We start from the raw sequence: 21928 nt of genomic DNA, 5'->3' as shown, positions 1-21928 counted from the left end.
TTATCGTAGAACTATGTACGGCGCAGTTACAATGCGTAACTAGGGAGAAAAGGGGCGAAAGAAAACTCAGATACGTTCGTTCAAACTTCGCGCGCCTAACGACGGAACCGGAAGTGTTGGACAAAAGCGTAAAACGAGAACAGTAAACAAAAGAAAAGTAAAGATTAAGTAAGGGGTTCTATGTAAGAGTACAGTGTATAGAAGGAAGAAAATCTTCTATAACACTGTAGTAAGAGTACGATAGTGTTACGTATAGGTAACAGTGGCAGAATGGGGAAGGTGCGTCTCGTCCTTTCGTCTGCTGTGCCCCGGTAGCACCAGTCACGGCCTTTCTAAATTTGGCGGCCTCTTAACTTCTGTGAGAAGACGTTAACTTTACCAATAAATAGACTGACTTTAACCACACTAACTTAAGCTAGAAGCATTAGTACAAAATCTATACTTTCAGTTTAATATTCCGACGCAAGCATTACCGCATGCGGCTTGGCTGAATCGATAAGAAGCTGAGCTTGTTTACGGTCATGGAGGAAGGAAAGCTGTTCACGGTACATTTCTGGCGTGCTTACAAGTTGAAAAGCTACGAGATGCAGGAGGAGTAAATCGCCAGAAACTGTCCTTTCATATCGCTAAGCTTTAAAGGTTTCGATGTAGCCCTCAGCGCCGCGGTCGGCACCAACTGCTCGACGCCCCAAGAGCGAGCAATGTCCGTCTACGAAGAAGCCGATCAGCTCTTTTACCGGCAGTTCACTTTCCAAGCTTCGTCTGCATGGCGTCCGCCCGACCCGACCCGCGTCTGCGCCGACGAGGACGCCAACTGGTCGCTGCCGGTGCTGCAGCAGGAGAAGCGAAACCTGAACGCCACCAAGAGCCTGCTGAACGACATGGAGCCCATAGCTTGGCGACGGCACACGACGTGGACCAATCGCGCCGGAAACGTGATGAACCGCGTACGCCAGAGCGCCGCGCCCGAGCTGCTCACGCAGGCGTGGTGCAAGTTCTTCCAGCTCCTCCACGACTACGACCTGGCGGGCACCGTCCCGCTGCGCTCCTTCCACCTGTGCGAGGCGCCCGGCGCTTTCATACTCGCCCTGCAGCATTACCTGCGCTCGGCGGCCGCGGACGCTGACGAGGACGACCGCGGCGGAAGCGACAACTGGACGTGGTTCGCCAACACGTTGAACCCGTACTACGAGGGCAACGACTTCAAGTCGACCGTCACCGACGACCGGCTCATCTTCATGACGCTCGACCGGTGGTACTTCGGCCAGGACCAGACGGGGGACGTGATGTCGCCCGAGTTCAGGGTCGAGCGCTTTCTCGAGACCTTCTCCCCCGAAGGAGGTGGTGCCGACGCCGGCGGCTTCCACCTGGTCACGGCAGACGGCAGTGTCGACTGCCAGGACGACCCCGCTGAGCAGGAGTCGACCGTGGCTCCTTTGCACGCGGCGGAAGTCGTGGCGGCTCTCAAGCTGCTCGCCGAGGGCGGCCACCTCGTCCTGAAGATGTTCACCTTCTTCGAGCGGCCGTCCGTCACGCTGCTGTACCTGCTCAACTGCGTCTTTCGGCAGGTGCACGTCAAGAAGCCCGTGTGTAGCAAGCCCGGCAACTCCGAGGTGTACGTCGTCTGCAAGTCCTTCCGCAAGGAGGCGCTCGCGGGCGATCACGTGGCTGCCCTGACGAAACTGGTCGCGCAGAGGCGGGCCTTCTGCGTGTCCAGCGTCGAAGACCTGCCTGCCAGCTTCGTGGGCCAGGTCGAAAAGTGCGCGCGATACTTTAAGGACCTCCAGGAGCGGACCATCCGCGAGAACATCTGCTGGTTTCAAAACGACATGGACCAACCTAGCTGTCTGAGACTGCAGAGCGTGAAGGACACGGTGGCCTCGCTCTACATTGAACGTTACGAATGCAAACATGTCGACCAGCCGCCCCTGCCTCTGTTGCAGGGCGGAAGCGCATTCCTCTTACGATGCCGCGGCTGGAACGTAGCTAGCTTTAGTGAGCGAAATGGACGCAGCGACTGGTGGAAGAAGCATGTTGATGAACTGCAGAAAATGCTCGACACCATACCCCTCGCGAATGTCTCCCACAAACCAACCTTCCGCAGAGCGCTGTCAGACAGGATTGCTCCACAAGCGTCTTGGATCCGCACCGGCCAGAGGTACGGGAAAGTTCCGGGTCTCTCCAAGTTCTGCTCATCTGCATTGCTCGACATGGCCCTTATGCTCGGGCTCTCCGACTCCATCGACGCTGCCAATGACCTGGTCGAGAGAGTGGATACCTCAAACGTGTCTCTTGTGGATTGTGGCAAGGACAACGCAAGGTCGGCCGCGGACATTGCAAATGCAGTGTCCCAGCTGGAGTTCGGGACCCAGCTGGCGGTCAGGTTCCGAGAGACGCTGAGCCGATTTTCGGCCGGTGTGCTCTATCTCCTCACCAGTCTCTTCAAGACCGCGACGGTGACCTTTTCGGATGTCCCGGGAACATGGCCGCTGTGGACATTCTCGGACGTCGACCTCGATTGTGCAGATACACTGCTCGAGTACTTTGCGAGAATTACGGCCGTGGAAGTTGATGCCGCTTCGACGGTACTGGAGGTCGTTCCCTTGCCCATGCTGTGCGACACAAAGTTCACCAAGTTTCTCAGGTCCATCAACGACAGCATACTGCATGAGTTCGTGTCTGTTGTTCTCGCCTCTGCTTGACAGTTGCCAAATGCCCTGTGACTAGTTAGGTATATGCGTATGCGCTTTTGTGTGTGCCTGTGAACTAAATGCACAGGATGTGTGTGTGTCAGGCGTGCGCTGTACCGACTGTGTTCAGCATCCCTGTAGTAGTACCTGTCGGGACACGTCGAACATACGGCTCGTTGTACCAGTAACATACACACGACATACAAAATATGTATTAGGCAGTGTGGCAATGTTTTAGCCAACAGGCCTAACAATTTTTTAATAGCAGCCCATCACTGGGAACATATAAACAAGTCATTGGTGTGCATCCTTTTGTCGTTAATAAATGGTGTACAGAATCGTCGTTGGGCATCTTGGAGTACTTCACTGTGAAGATTGCAAATTTATCCGTAGCAGGATTGTAGAAGCTAAGCAGCAGTTCTAATCTCTGTGAGCAATCGTATGTATTGAGAATTGATCACTTTCAGCTATTGCAATAAATATTTACAGTAATTGCAATGAGTACTGACATGTGGGGAAGTTTGGTGCATTCATGTGCTTAGAAACATATTACTTCTACATTTTGAAAAATAATGCGACAAGAACGTTTGATGCCACAAGCATGCAGATTAGACAAATCGATCATCATTATGGTAGCTGAACAATTGATGATATTTGGTTCTATTGGTGCAAGAGCCAGAGAAGCTGAACAAATGCAGCACTAGAGCACCCTCTAGTAATTTCAGTAGGAAACTCTGTAGGTGTAGCAGCCAGTAACAGCTCAAGCATACGCATGCGATTTTCAAACAGTTCATGTACCAACTACCTCGGTAGCAAACTTCCCACAAGCAACAAGTTTGGCCTTCACAGACCTGTTGCAGAAAGTGACACTTGTTTCTCAGACTTAAGCCCATGATGCCACACAGGAACCAGGCGACATTAGAGCATGTAATGTTGGCGATGTTGAGCATTTTTTCACTGGTGATGAAAATGTATTAAAGCTAGACATAGCACACCCTTTTGGAACTTTGGTCTAGTGGCACATTTATTTAAGTGGCAGTTTTATTTAAGAGCCTATGACTGTTCTTCATCAGGTAACTATAAAAATGTTCGCCACTTTTTTTTTTATGTTATGTCCATGTGGTTGACCCACACCCCAATGCAGCAAAGTCTGCCCATCGCATCGCTTGAATATCTTGTGCGTGTGGTTGCCTCTTAATGCTGCAGTTAAACACAATGCAACAACGTAGACATGTTTAAAAGCCATGGTTAAAAACCTTTAAAAACACTGGCAGTATGTTACAAATGGGTATTGTTTAAGATAACGAAGCATTGGCAGTTTCGGAGCAAAGTGGGGCTAATTCCCCCGCTGCTAAGAAAACTAGACAATTCTTGATAATATAGTTGCTCAAGTCTTTTGTCCACATAGCACACTGCTTTGGTCTCACCGAAAAATTACTCTTGCTGTGAGAGTTATTTATTCAACTCTGTCCTTAAATATGCCATAACTACACCACACTAATTGTCCTCGTACAAAAAGAGAAACACTTCAACAAAAAAACAGAGCCAGAATTGTGGATATGTACACAAAACAATACTATAGTATTTACAAACAATGTTGAGGTACTTGTAGCTTGCCTCATAGAGTTTCAGTGGCAGCTTCACATACCAACGACCAAGGGCTTATATTTCTACAACACGCGGCTTGGCAAGAAACGAACGGCTTTTCGTGACGCCCGACATCGGCTTTGGCATGGAGAGTGCTCCAAATCCGCTCAGTGAGCCTTGAAAAGACGAACTCCCAGCCGACCTTCCTACCGCCTTGGCCGTTGACTTCCCAGCTCCCTTTCCGGCCGTCTTTCGCTTTCCTTGCCGGCCGTACTTGTTCTGCGACTTGGCACCGAAACCCGTCTTCCTTTTGTAGAAAGTGCGAGCACGCTTTCCCGGCGAACCACCGCCACCTCCGGACCACGTTTTGCGCTTTCGCGACGTGCTGGGCGAAGCACTTGTGGTAAAGTCCGATGGCGGTTGCGGATGCAAGAAATCGCTTTGGGCTTCATTCTCCGCGTCAGCCATCTCTGCCTCGATGACCATCTTTTCGGCTGCATAGCGTTCTGTAACCTCAAGCAGCTGGGCTCCGTACTAGAATGAAGAAGGAGCGCAGGAAACTGGTTCAATATGGTTGTCGAGTAGACACAGCAAAACATCATTTTAAGTTGAATTAGTTAACCGAAATGCACTATCTGAGCCAAAACGCACTAAAGGGCTGTAAAAGAGACCTTGAAATAGCTAACACCCATGACATGAGAACATGAGTAACTGAACGTGAGTAAAACCTGTGCCACAAGGGCACAGAAAATGACATAACTTGCTATTGCCTTAAATTTTTATGCCATTCGCGGGATGCCACATGGAAATGCTTAGTGGCATTAAAACTTAATGCCATTTGTGGCGCAGTGCGTACTCGTAACCCACTTGGCCATCAAATGCGTACAGTGCTCACGGAATGAAACGCGTCAATTTAGGGCTAAGTAATGTACATACTTTCGCTTCAACCGGCTGCAGTTTGTGTCACATCGACGTAATTCTGGCGCGTACACTTACATCGGAGCCCTCGTCACCTTTGGTGACCAAATTCCTAGCGACATGACATTGTGCTCTCGCGTACTTTGCACATACGTAGGGTTGTACTAAATGCTCCGTGTCCTATTTCAATCCGTGAGCATTGTACTCTCGTTCCCAATGTGAAAACAATTATGATGTATTCTTCACTTTCTTTTAAAAAGAGCTCTTTTTCTCATGGCATAGTGCATTCTCACAACCATCACAACTCACTGGACCATGAATGAATCGAAAGCTTGGCTTCAAACAGCTTGTGGCTGGGTGCAAAAATGACATGCATGAAGTAAACCACATAAAATACCCCTATTAATGTTTTTCACGCCATTTCTTAAACGCTTGATCCCCAAATCATTTCTTTTTATTGTATTACGATTTGCAAGCCACTTTAACTGTTTCACTGCAGCTATTGCCATCGCAATGTTCAGTGTTAAGTATGAGCGTATGGTGGCAACCGAAATTTAATGGCATCAAGATACATAAGGCCTTACGCTTTTAACGGCATTAACCAAATCCATGTGGCATGGATATGAGCTTAGGCAGATCCGCCTACTATATAACCATCATTCTCATGCTGGATAAACTGCGATACTTGCAGCTCCTGCCGACACTAGAGCCAGATTTCCCCCTAGTAACTTTTGTAGTAAACTCGGTGCTTGCTAGGACGTGGCAGGCACAGTTTCCCACTAACATTACTATAGGGAATTGAGGTGCCGCCATCATTCAGCCAGCGCGGAAATGGTGGTTAGTACAGCAGAACCTTGTTGATGTGATCCTGTTTCGTACGATTTTCGAGTGCCAAGGTTCGCAATCGGGAACACAAAAAATGACCCACTACAGTTGTACTTTTTTTTTATTGGTTCATAACTTGCCAGAAAACACAAGCTTTCAACACCAACGCTCGGTAAGACGCCAAACTCCGACAGTATAATACGTTTTCCGGCCGCTAGATTCTGTGTGTACAAGAAAAGGAGCAAGCCATGTGTGATCAAGAGTGGTGGGCACTAGCCATGGTAGCTTACCCACAGTACTAGACCGCCCGTGTCATAAAATTGCCAGCACACACTCAGTTTTCTCTTCCATTACCAGCAAATCGCCTTGCGGGTCATCACAAGTTGCATTCACGGCTATCGTCGCGAACCCAAGTGCAGTAAGCGTCGCCACCTACAATGCGCGTGGCATAGTGCCGCTGTAAGCGTACTACAAGCGCCACCATTCCCTGCTGCAGGTGGCACGAAGTGAGTGTCGTGTTTCACTCTGGTGGTATTGTACTTTAGTGCTGCCCATTAGCACTATTTCATTTTCGTGTGAAAACTACAAAGTGCATCTCGGGCTGCTTGGTCCCCACCAGCTCAACATCTCGTGCTGGAACGCTTCGCGCAAAGCTTCGCCTTACGTAGATGTTGTCTACAGTTGAGTCTGCTGAATATTTTAGTGACTTCGGGTTGTACGTTTTCTCGGTTATCACATCTTTTCTCGTATTCTTTTTCGAAAATGTCTGAACAAGATTCTACTGATCCTGTCCGAACATTCGTCTGACCTTCATGCTCATGGCTTCAAACGTTCTTGCGTCTTGCTTACTTTGCTTTATTTACCTTTATCGGCTTAAATTTTGAAGCAATTCAATATCTTTAGATGCAGAAGGCAATCAGACTCTACGCACCTGCAGGATTATTGCGAATCGTTGTATTCATGAGGTAGCTATTCAATTGAAATTTTAATTTGCAGAGCCACAAAGACATTTCAAGTGAGATGAAGCTTCAACAAATTCGTGCACTAAGCATAATTTCTATACTGGTGAAACGACCATGCTCGCAGCAACCATAGACAATAGCACCGGAGCTCCCTCTAATAAATTTCTGGAGAAAACTCTATGGTGGCAAGTATATTTGCCACAACATGCAAGTACTCAATGAGGACTACTTAATCGTACATTCCTTGTACGACCCGAAAAGCAAACACTGCACAGCAAACATGACACACACAAGCGTCGTACGTGTTGTACAATGTCTGCTTTTCACAGACAGAGTGTACAAAGAACATGCAGTAAACAGCACCAACTTGCCCAACAACAAGGTCCTTTAGAAGGCCTACCTTGTCAACCAGAGCTTTGGTCATGTGCGGAACCTGCAACATGGCCTCCGCAGTCGTCGGTAGGTTCTCGGCGATGCCGTGCAGTGCGTCTATATGAATGACGTTGCTGTAGTGTGTGTTCTTGGCCAAAGCCAGTGCCTTGACAATGGACACCAGCTCCAGGTGGCATGCCTCGGTAAGCTTCACAATCTCTGGATTGAGGCGGCTTGGCTCGGCTGCAGCTTCCTCGGCACGCGAAGCCGTCTCGGAAGGCCGTGACTTCTTCTCGATAGAGAGCATTACTCGTGCCGAGCCGGACAGAAGCTGGGGTAGCTTGGTGCCGGGCCGCAGGTAGGACACGGCCATCTCAAGGTAGTTCATGGTGATGACCTAGGGGGTTAATCAAACTGTGTTTGGAGAACAGCATCACTGCGTACTAGCATCATCAGTTTTTTTAAGTTTTCCTTCTCATTATTATCGCCGCACTGATTGTGGGCACAAAATACAACAGAGCGGTGCCATCGATCAACCAATGCTTTAATTAACTAAAGCTTTAATCACGCTTCGCTTTCTACAACCACGCTGCTGTGGTCACATTCAGTAGCACAGCCAGGCGTGGCGTAGCCAGAGGGGACACACTGGGTATGTTCCACCCCACTTTTCTTTGAATATTCAAAACATTCGGTGCAGAAACTCGTGCGGTGCCACATGTCACGTGTGCCACCGCAGATCGACGCAGATCTGTTCGCAGCAGCTGCGCGACACTGAGAAAGCCGACCATTGGCCTCCCAAACGAAAGCGAGCGCACGAGATGGCAACAAAGTTGTACACGGCTGCCATCTTTGTGCCGGAGCGTACGGCGGCCTCTCATTCCCGACACCGTTTGTAGACGCACATCAGCCTCTTTTTGTAGCTTCGAGCAACCCATCGCAGGACTACAGCTTTGTATTTACACTGCAGGCATGAAAGCGGCATGACCTGATTGCACGCATTTGCACACACGGCGAACGAACGAAGAGGCGCTGCGCGAACTTGCTGGGGCCCTCCAGATTTCAGAATCTCTGACAGGCAGCAAATCATATCGAACCTGACAATAAGGCACCGACGGCACCTCCTCTTTACCGTCAGTGCCGGTTACGTGTGGAGCAGTGATCGGGTTGCAGAATGCACGGCCCTTTCGTCGGTCATGCAGACTGGCATTACGATAACCAACCTGCTGTAAAGTTGGCATCGCTCTTCTGTATTTTTTTGGAGAAACACTGGACAGCAAAACTTTCTATGCAATAAATAAATTATTGCCACGAAACACAGGTCCACTATTAAACTGAGGGAACCTCATTGTTATTCAGCACAACAGAATGTCACAAATTCATTAGTTTCAAAGAAAAAAAAAAGAGCACTTGATTCTGTTGAACAGAAATTTTATTGCTAAAAAAAATATTTTCCAGATCTTCATCTACTAAAACTGAGCTGTAATCAGTGCAGGCCTGCTAATTTGGTGTTCTCTTTAATAACTGAGTAGACCTTACCATGTAACTTGATTTCCACGTACCTAAGTTACTGATAGCTTGCTACATTCTTGCTATGCAATGTTAGGAGACTCCTGAGCAGGTGCAGCGCAATATCTTCTTGCACAAAATTTGTAAGCATTAAATTTTGTGAAAAATGTTCTTCTATTCGATTATATATTCGGCTTTCTTCTTCCTTGATTCGATGTGATATTTGATTGTATATCTACTACTCGGTATGAGCACACCCCTAATATTTATACGTGTCTCACCGTACATTCCAGACTGACGAATGGTTCTCGAATACATTTGAGCACCTGCAACACTTCGTGATAAACGCCCGGCCTGATCACAGACATCTCCTTCGGCATAAAATGAGAAACATCGTTCAAAAACTTCAACGACGTTGCTAATTTTATGCGCGCCCTGCACTGAGCAACAACTTGGTAACAGTGATAATGTGGCAAAAGCAAATACCAGGAAAAGGTTAAAGCAATGGTGCACAGCAATATGCAGGTAAATGAATGAGTGAAGACAACTGACTTATCAGCTCAGCCAGCAATCACTAAAAATATAAAAAATTTAACTAAATGTCAGCCTTTTCAAAATGTGCCCAACGCTACCAACGCTGCCTTTGCAATGAACTCAGTCAATAGTGCACTCCGTGACTGAACGGAACCGTTCCATGCCTAGTTGTATCTCTCTCAATAACTACTAGCTTTCTTAAATAAAACTCTTTCAACACTATTCTAATAGCGCCTTTGCTTAGCATTTCATTTGCACATTAATGATATTCCTCCTACATATCACTGTGCCCTCAGTGATGCTTGTTGAAAAATGCTGGGCAACTTCTCAATACAGTCGAACCTTGTTATAGTGAACTCACAACCAACACAAAATTAACAAGTATCTACCTGTGTGAGGCCTGCGCTTCCATTTCCCGATTTTTTTCCACAGGCTGTGGGCCTTACAAAAGACAGGCTTATGGCTATTCACGGAAACCTCAAGCTATGCTCAGACTTCTGGCCAGAATAGACAACCATTAGCAGCCAGCCAGAAATGCACACTTATACAGTCTTTGATGTCACTTCTGCCATTTTCATCATTTGACAAGCTCGCCTCGTTGGCGCTCTCCCAAAGCCAGTTTTCCTCTGTGCTGTCACGGGAGAAATGCTAAATTACAATAAACAGGCACTGCCGTTGATATGCAGCCATGCCCTCGATGCGATCACACAGGATCGGCACACTAAGTTGCCGACTGCAGGCCAGGCAAGCCGAAGCTACTGGCCAGGGCGCGAGGGCATGTCCAGAATGTGCCCTTTCAAGTTTCTCTTGCAGCATATTTGAGATTTTTGCTACCACAATAAATATCTTGAGCTGCTGCAAGCAGAAAAATGGAGCCAAACTTAAATATAATGAACACTGAGATAACCAATTATCGAATATTACAAAGTAAACTTAATATGTTTCAATGATTATCAAGAATAACGAAGGAGAATCATGAGATCCAAGGGGCTAAATTTTTCTAACCATATGAAGACAGACAAAGCAAAGGGGAAGTAATAGTTATGTTCAAGGGAAATGTAGAAATAACAAGGCACACAGAAATTAAAGCAAACAAAAAGATAACTGAAGATACAACGAAGGCATTCTTGTGCCGAATGCAACTCTGTTATAATGGAGCTGAACCATGTTCTTCACTGTAATAGCTATTGTCTCAAATCTTGCTTTTTCAGTTAGAGAAAGGCCAACTAAAACAGCTAAAATAACAGCCAACCAAGATTTCGGCTTACTTTGTTATATCAGATAATTTTCTACGTACATGTTCACTACATTGACGTTCAACAGTACAATATTGTATTGAGGGAATGACAGCAAAGGAAGACAACATGAGAGACAAGCACCTCCTTGAGGTAGCCATCGAGGACCAGTCGGCGGACCAACCGGTTGGCGTCGTTACGCTGGTAGCTCTTTCCCCGGCCATGGAGCGGAAGGGCATCCAGCTTCTGGAGTTTCATCTTCTTGTTCGCTGCGCCCTTGAAGATGTCCACGAGCTGCACAAAAAGTACAATGGGAAGGGATGTACAGCCTCCATTACACTTGTGGGGATGCTTGGCTCTCACGTGTCCCGCGATAATGTTTTCCCCGCATGCCTCTCGCGTCTGCTGTAATCTGGCTTGGCCACTCTACCACCACAGGCGGTAGGTGTAGCTGCACAACACCACGAGAGATAGCACGAGCGTTGAGCTGCCAACGCCACCTAACACCGGGGCTACTCTGTGCAAAAGGGAGTAGCCTCTACCTCTTTGGCTTGGGGTTGCCTGAGTGTACGGACACCTGTCGCGTGCCTGTAGGCTCGTCCTGTGGGACCGTCTCGCGAGGCTTCAGGGTGGGGCACCGGGATGGACAAACACAATCCTTTGAAAGCGTCTGGTGTCCAGCATGGGGGCAAACGTATTCACTCGAAGCCCTGTCACGGTGAGCTGGATTTCCGTGAATTCTCGCATGCCCATCGGCATGTTCCATTCGTAGTAATTCAGCCAGCTGACCTTACTGTATAAAAGGCATAACAAATGCCCTTGTGGTTGTTTGCTCCACTGTGTTGTCGTTCCTTTGTCCCAAGAGCACGATTGAGACACCACACACTTAACCCAAGCACGCCACAAGTGACTCTGGTTGGTATGCATTAAAGCCGCTAGCTTAATACATCTTCCTTCAAAAGCCTTCTGTCTGCTGCTTACAGCCTACGTTTGTTAGAATTAAGCTGCTAGACGTGGACTTTGATTGTTCAGGTTAAGTCTGACACAAGGAGATTTTAAAATAATATTGCCAGAATGGCAGCCATCGCAGCCTTTTAACTAGTACTTGCACATGCTTCACGTCTGAAAGAGAGCCACGAGTCCACTTATAATTAGAATGTTCTTGCTCTACGAGTGCAAATTCTAGAATAATAAAAAAGTAAAAGCTCGCCGTTACTTGATCAACTACAGTAGACTTCCGTTAATTCGACTACGGTTAATTCGAGCCAGACCAAAGGTCCCGGGTCAGTGCCCATGCATTTCTATATACCCAAGCTTTCATTATTTCAATCCTAAAACTGACCTTCGCCAGATAATTCGAACTTGGCCAGTCAGCACGCACGTGCATGACGCCTGTGCTGACCCCAGTAGCGACCCTTTTAGTGGCAGTGCCTGGCTCGGCGAAGCTTAGAGGACAGTGACTGTGTTACAAACACGTCACCTCTCCTGTCAAAAACACCTATTGTCGGCCTGACCAAGGAAGATTTTCAAACAGTAACTGTAGTTCACAATGTCTAATTACGGTATTTATGCTATTCTAACGCACGAACTTTTTTTTTTTTTCAGGAAGATTGGGCCGAAAGCTGCCTGCGCGGTGTAATTTATGAATACGAAACCCAAACCACCTTCGCAGCAATTGTAGTAGGCTTTACCGCTAAACAACAGTGTATTGCGGCTAAGCTGACTTTAAGAAACCGGCCGCCTTTATGCAGCACATATTTGCTAAAAAAATCAGTTGCGCATTCACTTTCTACCTTGTTCATCAGCTTTAATGTAATTTCTACGTTAATATTCTACTTCAGATGCAGATAAAGTGGGCACGCGTTTGATTTGGGGGCGTGTTAGACTCTGGCAAACATACTGCCAAATGAACCGGTAGTGCGTTTTGACATTTTATTTATGTTTCTCGTTTATTTCGCCCCGCTGGATAATTCAATCAATTATGTCGGTCCTGTCAAAGTCGATTTAACGGAAGTTGACTGCGTTACCTTGTACTGAATAGTGACACAGCCGACTCCAATTAATTCGACCTCGGTTAATCAGTTTTTTTCGTTTAATTCGAACGCACTGGAAAGCCCCAGTGATAAACCATACTTTAAGAAGGAAGGAAACTTGTTTAATTTGAAAGTGAAATTGCTCTGCTTCAGTTAACTCAACCCCCCCCCCCCCTCCCAGCTGCAGCGATTACTAAAAGCTTGAAAACACAAGAAAATTAGCAGGCAGCACTACTGCTTCTCCAGGCATGAAGCTGTCTTACCACAATTTTGTTTTTGTGGTTGATGCAGCTTTCACAGCAAAGCCATCTGCTCCCACTTGTTTTGTGACATGTCACACACCCACATTCCGCAGTCTGCTTTGTGAGTTCAGAACGGCATCACATGGCAATTACATGGCACTGTCTATCAAGGTCAAAAATGTTTTTCTTTAAGATTTCTTTATTGAACTTGAAAAAGATTTGAATTCTTTCATTTTGCCACCTGCTGCTGATTCAACTTTTCGGATAGTTAATCATGTCCCCTGTAGGTCACACTCGGCAACAAGACCAAAGCGCGAGTCTGCCTGTATCATCTTAATAGCATCAAAGAAGGGGCCCTCTTTTAGCCTTAACCGTACGTGGTCGGAGAAACAACAAACGTAATCTGAGGCTAAGTGAGACAACTAAGGTGACAGCAGGATGACGACACTAATATTGTTTTCAGTCAAACAGCCCACACAGGACAACAGGGTTATGTCAGCATGCACCACAACACACCAATGTGTGTTCATAACCAATGACAATTACCGACACCTTTCTGTCACATCAAATTGTTCATGCCCCACAGCAAGAGCTCATGCCCTTGTACCAAATGCTGCACAAATCATTGCTCTGTAACAGTAGCAGCCAAGCTCTGAACTGCCCTTCACAACAATAAATTTGTAAATATCAATCAGCTATACTTTTTTTTAGAGTCAGTCTTTGTCCAATTTGTTGGGCTACATATGGAACATAGGAATTAGTGGCAGGAACACGACTGTCACAACGGAGTTGCATTCATGGACTTATCTGCTACAATGATTGCTGACACCGCTGCGTAAAAAAAACCTGTTGCACTTACACACACACTCTGAAATCAAGTTCACTTCTCCAGCTAGCTAGGTCTTTGAGGTCACATTAGCTGAATGAAGCACACACGCAATCTTGAAGATGCGATGATGTTGCAGAGAATCGCAGCCAAGCAACCTGCATCTGCTTAGACCAGTCACGCAGTCAGATATACAGGTATTTGTATGCAGATGCCCAATATGCCACGGCAAGTACCATGGCAGGCATCATGGCAAATATACATAAGGTACAGCCTCCGTCATATTAACCTGAACATGCCTTAAGCATATTTAAGCTATTTCAGTCATATACATTCAATACTTGAATATGGGTGTGTTTGTTGGGACCCACACACATCTGAGCTTATAAATAAATTAGAAAAAATCCAGAACAGGGCAGTTAGGTTTGTTCTTGGTAACTATAGCCAGCAGCTTAGCATGACAGAAAGCAAACTTAAATGGCAAGAGCTGAAGGATCGCAGAAGGCGTATCAGATTAAAATTTTTCCACAATATTTATTATTCTAAAACAGGTATAAACCGCAAACAATATATCCAGGCACCACACTACATATCTAAGTGACTTGACCACTGTTCAAAGGTAGGGGAATATTCTTGTAAGGGTGACGTCTTCCGGTATTCCTTTTTTGTCAAAACTGTTCGAGATTGGAACAGTTTGCCATCGAGCATTGTATACATCACAGAAAATGATGCTTTTTTCCACGCATTGAAATAATTTTTTCCTGTATTTATTCAAGTCTGTAACCTCCCTGCTGTAATGCCCCACGGGGCGATGCAGGTAACCAATAAATAAATCAATCAATAAATAAAGCGCTGTTTCAATTTTTGAGCTGGTATTGCTGGGGATTTCTGGCTGTGCCTAATGTGCTTAATGTGCCTTCCTTCCAGGGCCTTTAGTGTTTGTTCCTTACAGTTGGCATTAGTTAGAATTAAGCTTTTAGGTATGCATCTTGATTGTTCATGTTATATCACGGGGTTATACCCGAGAGCACAAATGAAAACTTTCAATAAGAATAAAGATTTTTTTTTGTATCGTTGCAAGGAAGGAAACACACATGGCAGGTTGAATAAATCTAAATTACCTTGTTAGTCATCAAGTTCTAGCCACAACACTGTTGCATGACGCATCTGACACTACATGATATAGCATGTTTTTCTGGCTGCTATTTTGCACGGTAAAACATTAAAAAATTCATCTTACACTATAGTGAAAACTATCTGTTACTTCGGGATCTCGAAAGTAAAGACTTTGAAGCTTTCTAGATTATTGGTTGTGAATTTGTGTTGTACTTGTGATTTATGAACTGTACTTCTGAAATAAATGGATGAAATAAAGGAAACGAAGAAATTAATGAACAGCAGAAGCACATTTCTACATTCATACCTGATTCACTGTGACATTGACACGTCTCTCGTTCAAGGTTTCCACACATCGAGCCACTTCTCGTGCGTCCTCGGTGACGTCTGTCGTGACCCAGCGTGTCTCCGCCAGGCAGTTGTCACAGGCAAAACGGCGGTTCTGCCGGCAAAACTGTCGGTCGAAATTCTCCCCGAAGTAATGCAGAACCTGCGAAGACAAGATGTGCGCAAGGTAAACATGGTTAACCAGCTGAAACTTCAGACAAGAAAAAAGAAATGACAGAGAACGACACGTCCCACAATTTCTGCATAGGCCTAAGCTTGTGAGCCAGGAACTTGATCGAGCAGTAAATGCTAGGATGCAGCCTGTATATGGAATGCCAGGGGGACGGAAAGGTACAAATCAAGGGGACCTCAATTTAAATGCAAAACGAGTCCACCATGACTCTGTGTCCTCCTGAGAATGGTCAGAGCCGACAAACACAACAAACATTCCCCAAGCGGAAGCAGGTCCCTTTACGACCAGTCCAGCAGCCACCCCAGATTTCCTGTTTCCCATCAAACAACAATGCACCTGTGTATACACGCTATATAGCTATTTCTTTTCTGTATAAATGTAGTTGCAACTGCAGCAGTTGTTGGCCCGTTTATCTTTATTGCATTCTTTATGCAGCCACGTTTCACCAACTCAACAAGCTAATGATACTATAGAGTGCCTCTTTTCTTAGAAGCATGCATACAGCCTGTACAAAAATATCCATCACAGATGTACGCCCATCTGAGCAACTGACACATCAAAGACAGCAAAGCCATATCTCCAAATTTTCACAGCCTTCATCGGAGGTACATAGGGTCTATTTGCTGGATGTTCTTAGTGATGATTCATCACCGACGCCACCTGTGCATTCTCACCGACACCCTGGTCAAACAACCGCTCTTTGCCACCACAGCTGTACAAACTCCTTGCTGACCTCAAACACGAAGCCGGTAAAACACAACGTAAGAAGCAGAAAAGGCAGATTACTGGATAAGAAAAAGCATGCAACAAAGATGCTGTCTATTCGTGCAAGGTGTATGCAAGGTAATTTTGTAATAACTGATAATTATGTTTTCAAAGCGAAAATTCATGACTGACACAAGTTGCACTGCCGATTGGTACTGAGCAAGCGGCTACATGCCGGCCTTTGCCACACAAAAATGGCTGCAATACTCTCCTTAACAGCTTCGCTGTAAAATCGAATTTCATACGCTCCAGACGGTGCAGAAGACACATGTGCTCAACCTAACCAACACACGCACCTGCGCCCTCCGGCAGTCGGTGCGGTTCTCGCAGAAGTTGACCATGTGCCACAGGTTGGCGATGTGCGTCTGCTTGGCCGACGCATTGGCCGTGGCATCCTTGTCGATCATGGAGCGGATGCGGTGCATGTCGTGGAAGTTGTAGTAGAGGAGGCAGGAGGCACGCTGGCCGTCCCGCCCCGCACGGCCGGACTCCTGGTAGTAGCCCTCGATGGACTTGGGCAGCGTGTGGTGGATGACGAACCGGACGTCCGGCTTGTCGACCCCCATGCCAAAGGCGATGGTGGCACACACGACCTGCAACGTGGGTTCCGATGGTGCCGGTTCGAGCACGAAGAGAGACCAAATTCTTTATTTGTTATTCCCATCTAGCAACCACAGAGGAGTCGTCTGCAGGTGTTTCGGATGACGACGCTTGTACACGGGGAGAGCTCATGTGAAATGGAACACACAAGTTGCATTTAAGGTAACTTTCGTCCTTGCTTTGGCACACGAATAAAAGAACGGCTTAGGTGAAGAAAAAAACAGTTCCTATCTAGACACGTGGAAAGGGCGAAACCATTTTGTTCGGCCTCCACTCCACCAAATTTGATGAGGTTTGTAGCGTTTAAGAGAGAATGCCAAAATCTAGCACCTGCGGGGAAGCAAATTTTTTATTTAGGCTGTCGCTGTTTTTAACAAAAAATGTTTAAATATCGCAAAATTTTAAATAAAGAAAAAACTTTAGACATCAAGTTTGCAACTCTGAGCAACAAATGATGTTACGCCAATTGCGTAAGCAGCACCCATTTAGACATTGAAAGCAAACAAAATTGATGTATTATACAACACTCTGAAATATATCTCACTAAAGTGAAAACAAGACTTTCTCAACACCCCAGTGAACTTTGTACCAATTTCATGTAACTTGCAAACTCATACAACTAAGTCAGCTTCATGTGCTCTAGCAGACGCTGTTTCATAGTTTTGTACTTTTAACCTTCATACTTCAATTTTCTTTTTTTACTTACCGACTTTCTGTGCTTTTTGTAACAAATATGAGTTACATGTTACATATGAGCTTTGATGAAAATGCTCTTTAGGATCCTACAGTCTGTGTAATCCAGCTTTCTTATACGTGACATACCTCATTAAAATTGGTAGAGAAATATTCTAATGAGAGCATTGCTGCGTGTTACATATATTTGAATGTAGAAATCGGAGTTGGTTCCGAGCTAAAGCCACTTCTTGATATAACATAACAGCAGCCAACACATAATAATTCTCTTTAACTGTCTATTGTGTGTCTTGTTCCAAAGTGCTGCTACATCTTTAACCAGGTATGCACCAGTATGCACCAACTGCCCTAAATTGGCACTTTCCAAGAAAGCCCTACAAATGAAAAAAATTGTTTGGCAGAATAGCTGCTTTAAAAATTATTAACAAGCCAGGTCACAGTTGATGCTTCGGCCAGTAACGAATGCTTAACATGTTCACTGCAGCCGCACTGAAGTCCCGAGTCCTGTGCCTGATGACCCACCAGTGGGTCACTTGTCCCATTCCTCTGGTGCATTGTGACCCACCAGTGACCCATCAGGAAGTGAAGAAGTTGTGATCCTTTGAAACTTCCTAAAGATGCAGAGAGATGGCACCATGTATGATGTTGCATCAAATCAGAAGCAACAAGAATTTTCCCTCTCCACTGATTTCTAGCAAAGACATTACTTAACTTACACACTACAGGAAGGCCCTGCCTAGTCACAAAGCAAGAATAAATGTCATGACCTATCGGTGACCGATGTAGCAGTGAACATGCTAAATAAAAGACTCTCTGTTCCCTTTTCCAATGGCGCACTCAAATGCACTTCTTGCTCTTGCCATAACACTGTCTGCGCCCATTTAAGTGATTGCAAAGACAATGCCTCTTGTAGGGGGCACCAACTTTCGTCAGGCCTTTCCCGGGGTTTTTAGTGGGTTCACCCTACTCTACCTTGATATCCAATAAAGTGATTCCCCTTCAATGTTAGGTTGGTGCCATTTGTTGCAATGCGGCACCCGATTCTGCCAACAAGCTTCTGAGTTACGGTGCGGCTTTTGAGTTGCCGAGTCATGAGAATGGTACACAGGATGACCACGGGTGGCCACAGCCTCATATATTTACAATGCCGGCCCAGTCACTCTGCAATGCATGGTAGCCAGTGGTCCACTGTGTGGTACATCCTATCATCCCATTCCCAGATATTTTATACCTATTGTTGTTAGAGCACGAACAACTTCCGGCAGGCACTGCTGCTGCTCCATGCCTGCTCCATTGCATGAACATGACACACAATGAGAGAAATTTGAAATTACCCTAACTCTGCCCAAAGAACCCCTGTGCCATCTAAATGGCCCCTTGTCTTGGAGACATTGGACAGGCATTGAAAAATTACAGAAGGCTTTGTTTCCGCATGATGAACTTTCCCATGGCACACACAATAGGCCTCAGTCACAAATCCAGTCAATCATCAAATGGCTCCTAAACACTCGAAAAGCATTAGACAAAGAAAAATAAAAGGCAAGCTCAGCACTATAATGCAGGCTCTGCTGCATATGTTCTGAACCACAGATCGCATCTGTGCACACGCTTCACACGTATCACACTCTAACAGCACAGGCATGATCATCAAATGAATTACAATAAAACACAGAGAGGAGGGATTAAAAATTATGTATGCCGCTGCAAAAAGGGCTCCGATGAGACCAAATTTACCTGAACCTTGTCATCAATCCATTGACGCTGGACATCGTTTCGCTTGCTGTCGGTGAGCCCTGCGTGGTACGGCACAGATGCAATCCCTTCCTTGCAGAGATCGTCCGCGAGCTGGTCACACTCCTTTCGCGAGAAGCAGTAGACAATGCCACTCTGGCGCTTGAACTTCTTCTTGATGACCTCGACGATGTCATTGACAACCGACTTGCCCGTCTTGGGACAGACCTCGTAGCAGAGGTTCGGACGGTTGAAGCTCTGCAGGAACCACTTGGGGTCCTGCATTCCAAGCTGGTGGAGAATGTCCATGCGGACCCGAGGCGTCGCCGTCGCGGTCAGAGCCATCATGGGAACACCGGGGAACTTCTCACGCAGCACGCTCAGACGCTTGTAGTCGGGGCGGAAATCGTGCCCCCACTGGCTGACACAGTGGGCCTCGTCAATGACGAACCTCGTCAGGTGTTTGTTGGCGTGCAGTCGTTGCAGAGCTTCGAGCAAGCGAGTGCTGGCACTGACCTTCTCGGGCGTGACGTAGAGCAACCGCAGCTGGGGCTGCAGCGACCTCAGGTCAGCGTACACGCTGGCGTTGTCACTTTCACCGGACAGGTGGTTTGCCGGCACGTCGAGCGATGTCAGTTTTTGGACCTGAAAGCAATGATGGAGAAAAGGTAAACTCGCGATAACTCAAAGTTGCAGATTGTTCAAGCAAATCTGAGCATTTTTGGTTCACCCCATAGCTTTAATTTCAGTTATAAGCCACTAGACTTTCAAGCTGCCAAAACAGAACTTTTTATTTGAAGCAACTAAACTTTCAACCACCAAAAACAAACTGAGCACGCCTCACCAACCACTGACCTGATCTTGAATGAGAGACTTTAGTGGGGATATGACGATGGTCACACCATCGCTCATGACCGCAGGAAGCTGGTAGCAGAGGCTCTTTCCACCTCCTGTTGGCATTAGTATGAAGCAATCCTCTCCTAACAGTGCCGCGTTGATGGCTTCCAGCTGGTTCAGGCGAAACAGCTTCAAGCCAAACACAGATGCAAACTTTGCTCTCAGCTCAGCAGAGTGAGGAAACCCAAAGCCCTTGAACTTTGCCAATGTACCGTCATTTCGATACTGGCCAATAAATTTCCCTGTCGTGCCAGTGTTGTTGCCAGAGTCCTTCTGCACCTGTGTTTGGGCTTCAACGATCCCGATGTCCACATCTTCGGTATCAAAGTCCTGGATTAACTCCGTGTCCGAGACCGCGGCTGCCTTGCTCGTCGAGGGTTTTGAGCCAAAGTAGGGCGAATGCGAAGCATTCTTGAGCGACGAATCTGCCGATCGCGCGTTCTGAAGTTTCGGACTCGTTGACAAAGACGACGGTTTGTGAAAGGTTTCTTCGCCTAGTCTTTTCAGTCTGTGAGAGAGTGACAGTTCGTAAGAAGGGCTGTCGGAAAACGTGTTGGAAGAATTTCCGGGCTTCGACGACAGGTCACTGACGTTTCCCAAGCTCGCAGAAAGAGCCGGGAACGATCTGTCGCTAGCCGAAGGCTTTTCCAACCGACTGCCCAGAGAACCTCTGCTAAACGAAGTCGCCGCAGCGCTGGCCTTGGACTTCACCGGCGAGGCGCCGCTGCAGGATGCCTTCCGGAACTGACGGAACACCCTCTGGCGCAGATCGAGCAGCGACAGCACGTCGTTCGAAAGCTGCCTGTCTTCGCCGAGGACCGAGCAAATGTGGGACGACAGTTTGTAGTCGTACTCTTGCAGGAGCGAGGCCGCTGCCCGCGCGTCGCTCGAGCCGGCCTGGAAGTTCAGTTTGGACAACAACGCGCTTCGTTCGATTTCCCGAAGTTCGGAGGCTTCGAGCTTGCCGCTGGGCGAGAGCAGACAAGCCGCAGTAGTTGACAGTCGCGCTTTGCTCGGGGACGTCCTCTTCAAGGCATGCGTAGACGGCGAGCGTCGCGCTGGGGGAACAAAGACGTCGTCGTCGTCGTCCCAGTCGCCGTTCCGAACGCCGTTTTCCGTCGTCCGGTCTTCCGGGGGTGTAGACTGGGACGGAATGTGGATGAACTCGGGTTCGTCGGCGTCGGACCAGTTGAACTCGGGACTGCTAGGCGGGAACTGAGTCTCCGAAACCTGCTGCACCTCCGACTGCTGCAACACGTCGGAAACCTTCCTGGGAGACTTGAAAGCACCGTTGGGTCGCTGCTTACGAGGCGACTGTCCCGCAGTCTTTCGGGCGACAACGCTGCTGCCCAGGGCAGCGCATCGCGGGGGCTTGAACTCGTGTGCCGCCGAATCGTTGCCGCGGCTGACGTCCTCGTCGTGCCGCACGTCATTGTGGCTCGCACTCGAAGCCGGTCGCTTGGAGGGACTCGCCTTGAAGTTGCGCGACGACGGATTCTCGTAAGGTGTCACGCACTCCGCGACGAGTTCTACCAACTTTCGAAGGTCGTAAAAGCTGAATCCGGCGCTTTTCGCAGCGGTGGTCGTCGACTTTCCGCTGGCGACCGACTTGGCGCGGAGTTCTTGAAACCGTCGCTTGCAATCTTCTAGGTTATTATCCGGTAAACTCGTAGACATTTCCGCGACACAATCGCGAGCATTATGTATTTCAAGTCACACCACAAACAAAACTTTTATAACAACGCGTACACAAGTTAATTCACAGCTGACATGTTAGAACCGCCGTAGTTTAGTTCACCAGGCGTGCCCGCCAAACAACGTTTAAATTTGACAGTTAGTGGGGGCGCTGCATTCTGCCCCACTTGTTTGCTTTCTA

General features: G+C 47.1%; 2 protein-coding genes across 2 annotated transcripts; one reads left to right on the top strand and one right to left on the bottom strand.

The window, feature by feature from the left end:
- The first annotated feature begins 296 nt into the window (after positions 1 to 296).
- aft (cap methyltransferase 2) lies at positions 297 to 3033 on the top strand. Its single transcript, XM_050176700.3, has one exon. It carries the CDS (start codon positions 702 to 704, stop codon positions 2700 to 2702), a length of 2001 nt encoding a protein of 666 aa, XP_050032657.1. The 5' UTR covers positions 297 to 701; the 3' UTR covers positions 2703 to 3033.
- Blm (Bloom syndrome helicase) lies at positions 2892 to 21850 on the bottom strand. The gene is made up of 7 exons (XM_050176690.3): positions 20011 to 21850; positions 19159 to 19800; positions 16428 to 16724; positions 15154 to 15336; positions 10774 to 10923; positions 7383 to 7751; positions 2892 to 4811 (listed from the first exon to the last, which is right to left on the bottom strand). Exons 1-7 carry the CDS (start codon positions 21727 to 21729, stop codon positions 4353 to 4355), a joined length of 3819 nt encoding a protein of 1272 aa, XP_050032647.1. The 5' UTR covers positions 21730 to 21850; the 3' UTR covers positions 2892 to 4352.
- Positions 21851 to 21928: the final 78 nt, after the last annotated feature.

The sequence above is a fragment of the Dermacentor andersoni genome, chromosome 8 (genome assembly GCF_023375885.2).
Source record: "Dermacentor andersoni chromosome 8, qqDerAnde1_hic_scaffold, whole genome shotgun sequence".
In the NCBI taxonomy this organism is placed as follows: Eukaryota; Metazoa; Arthropoda; class Arachnida; order Ixodida; family Ixodidae; genus Dermacentor; species Dermacentor andersoni.
Note: the sequence above shows the minus strand (reverse complement) of the source record. Positions and strands in the feature narration are given on the sequence as shown.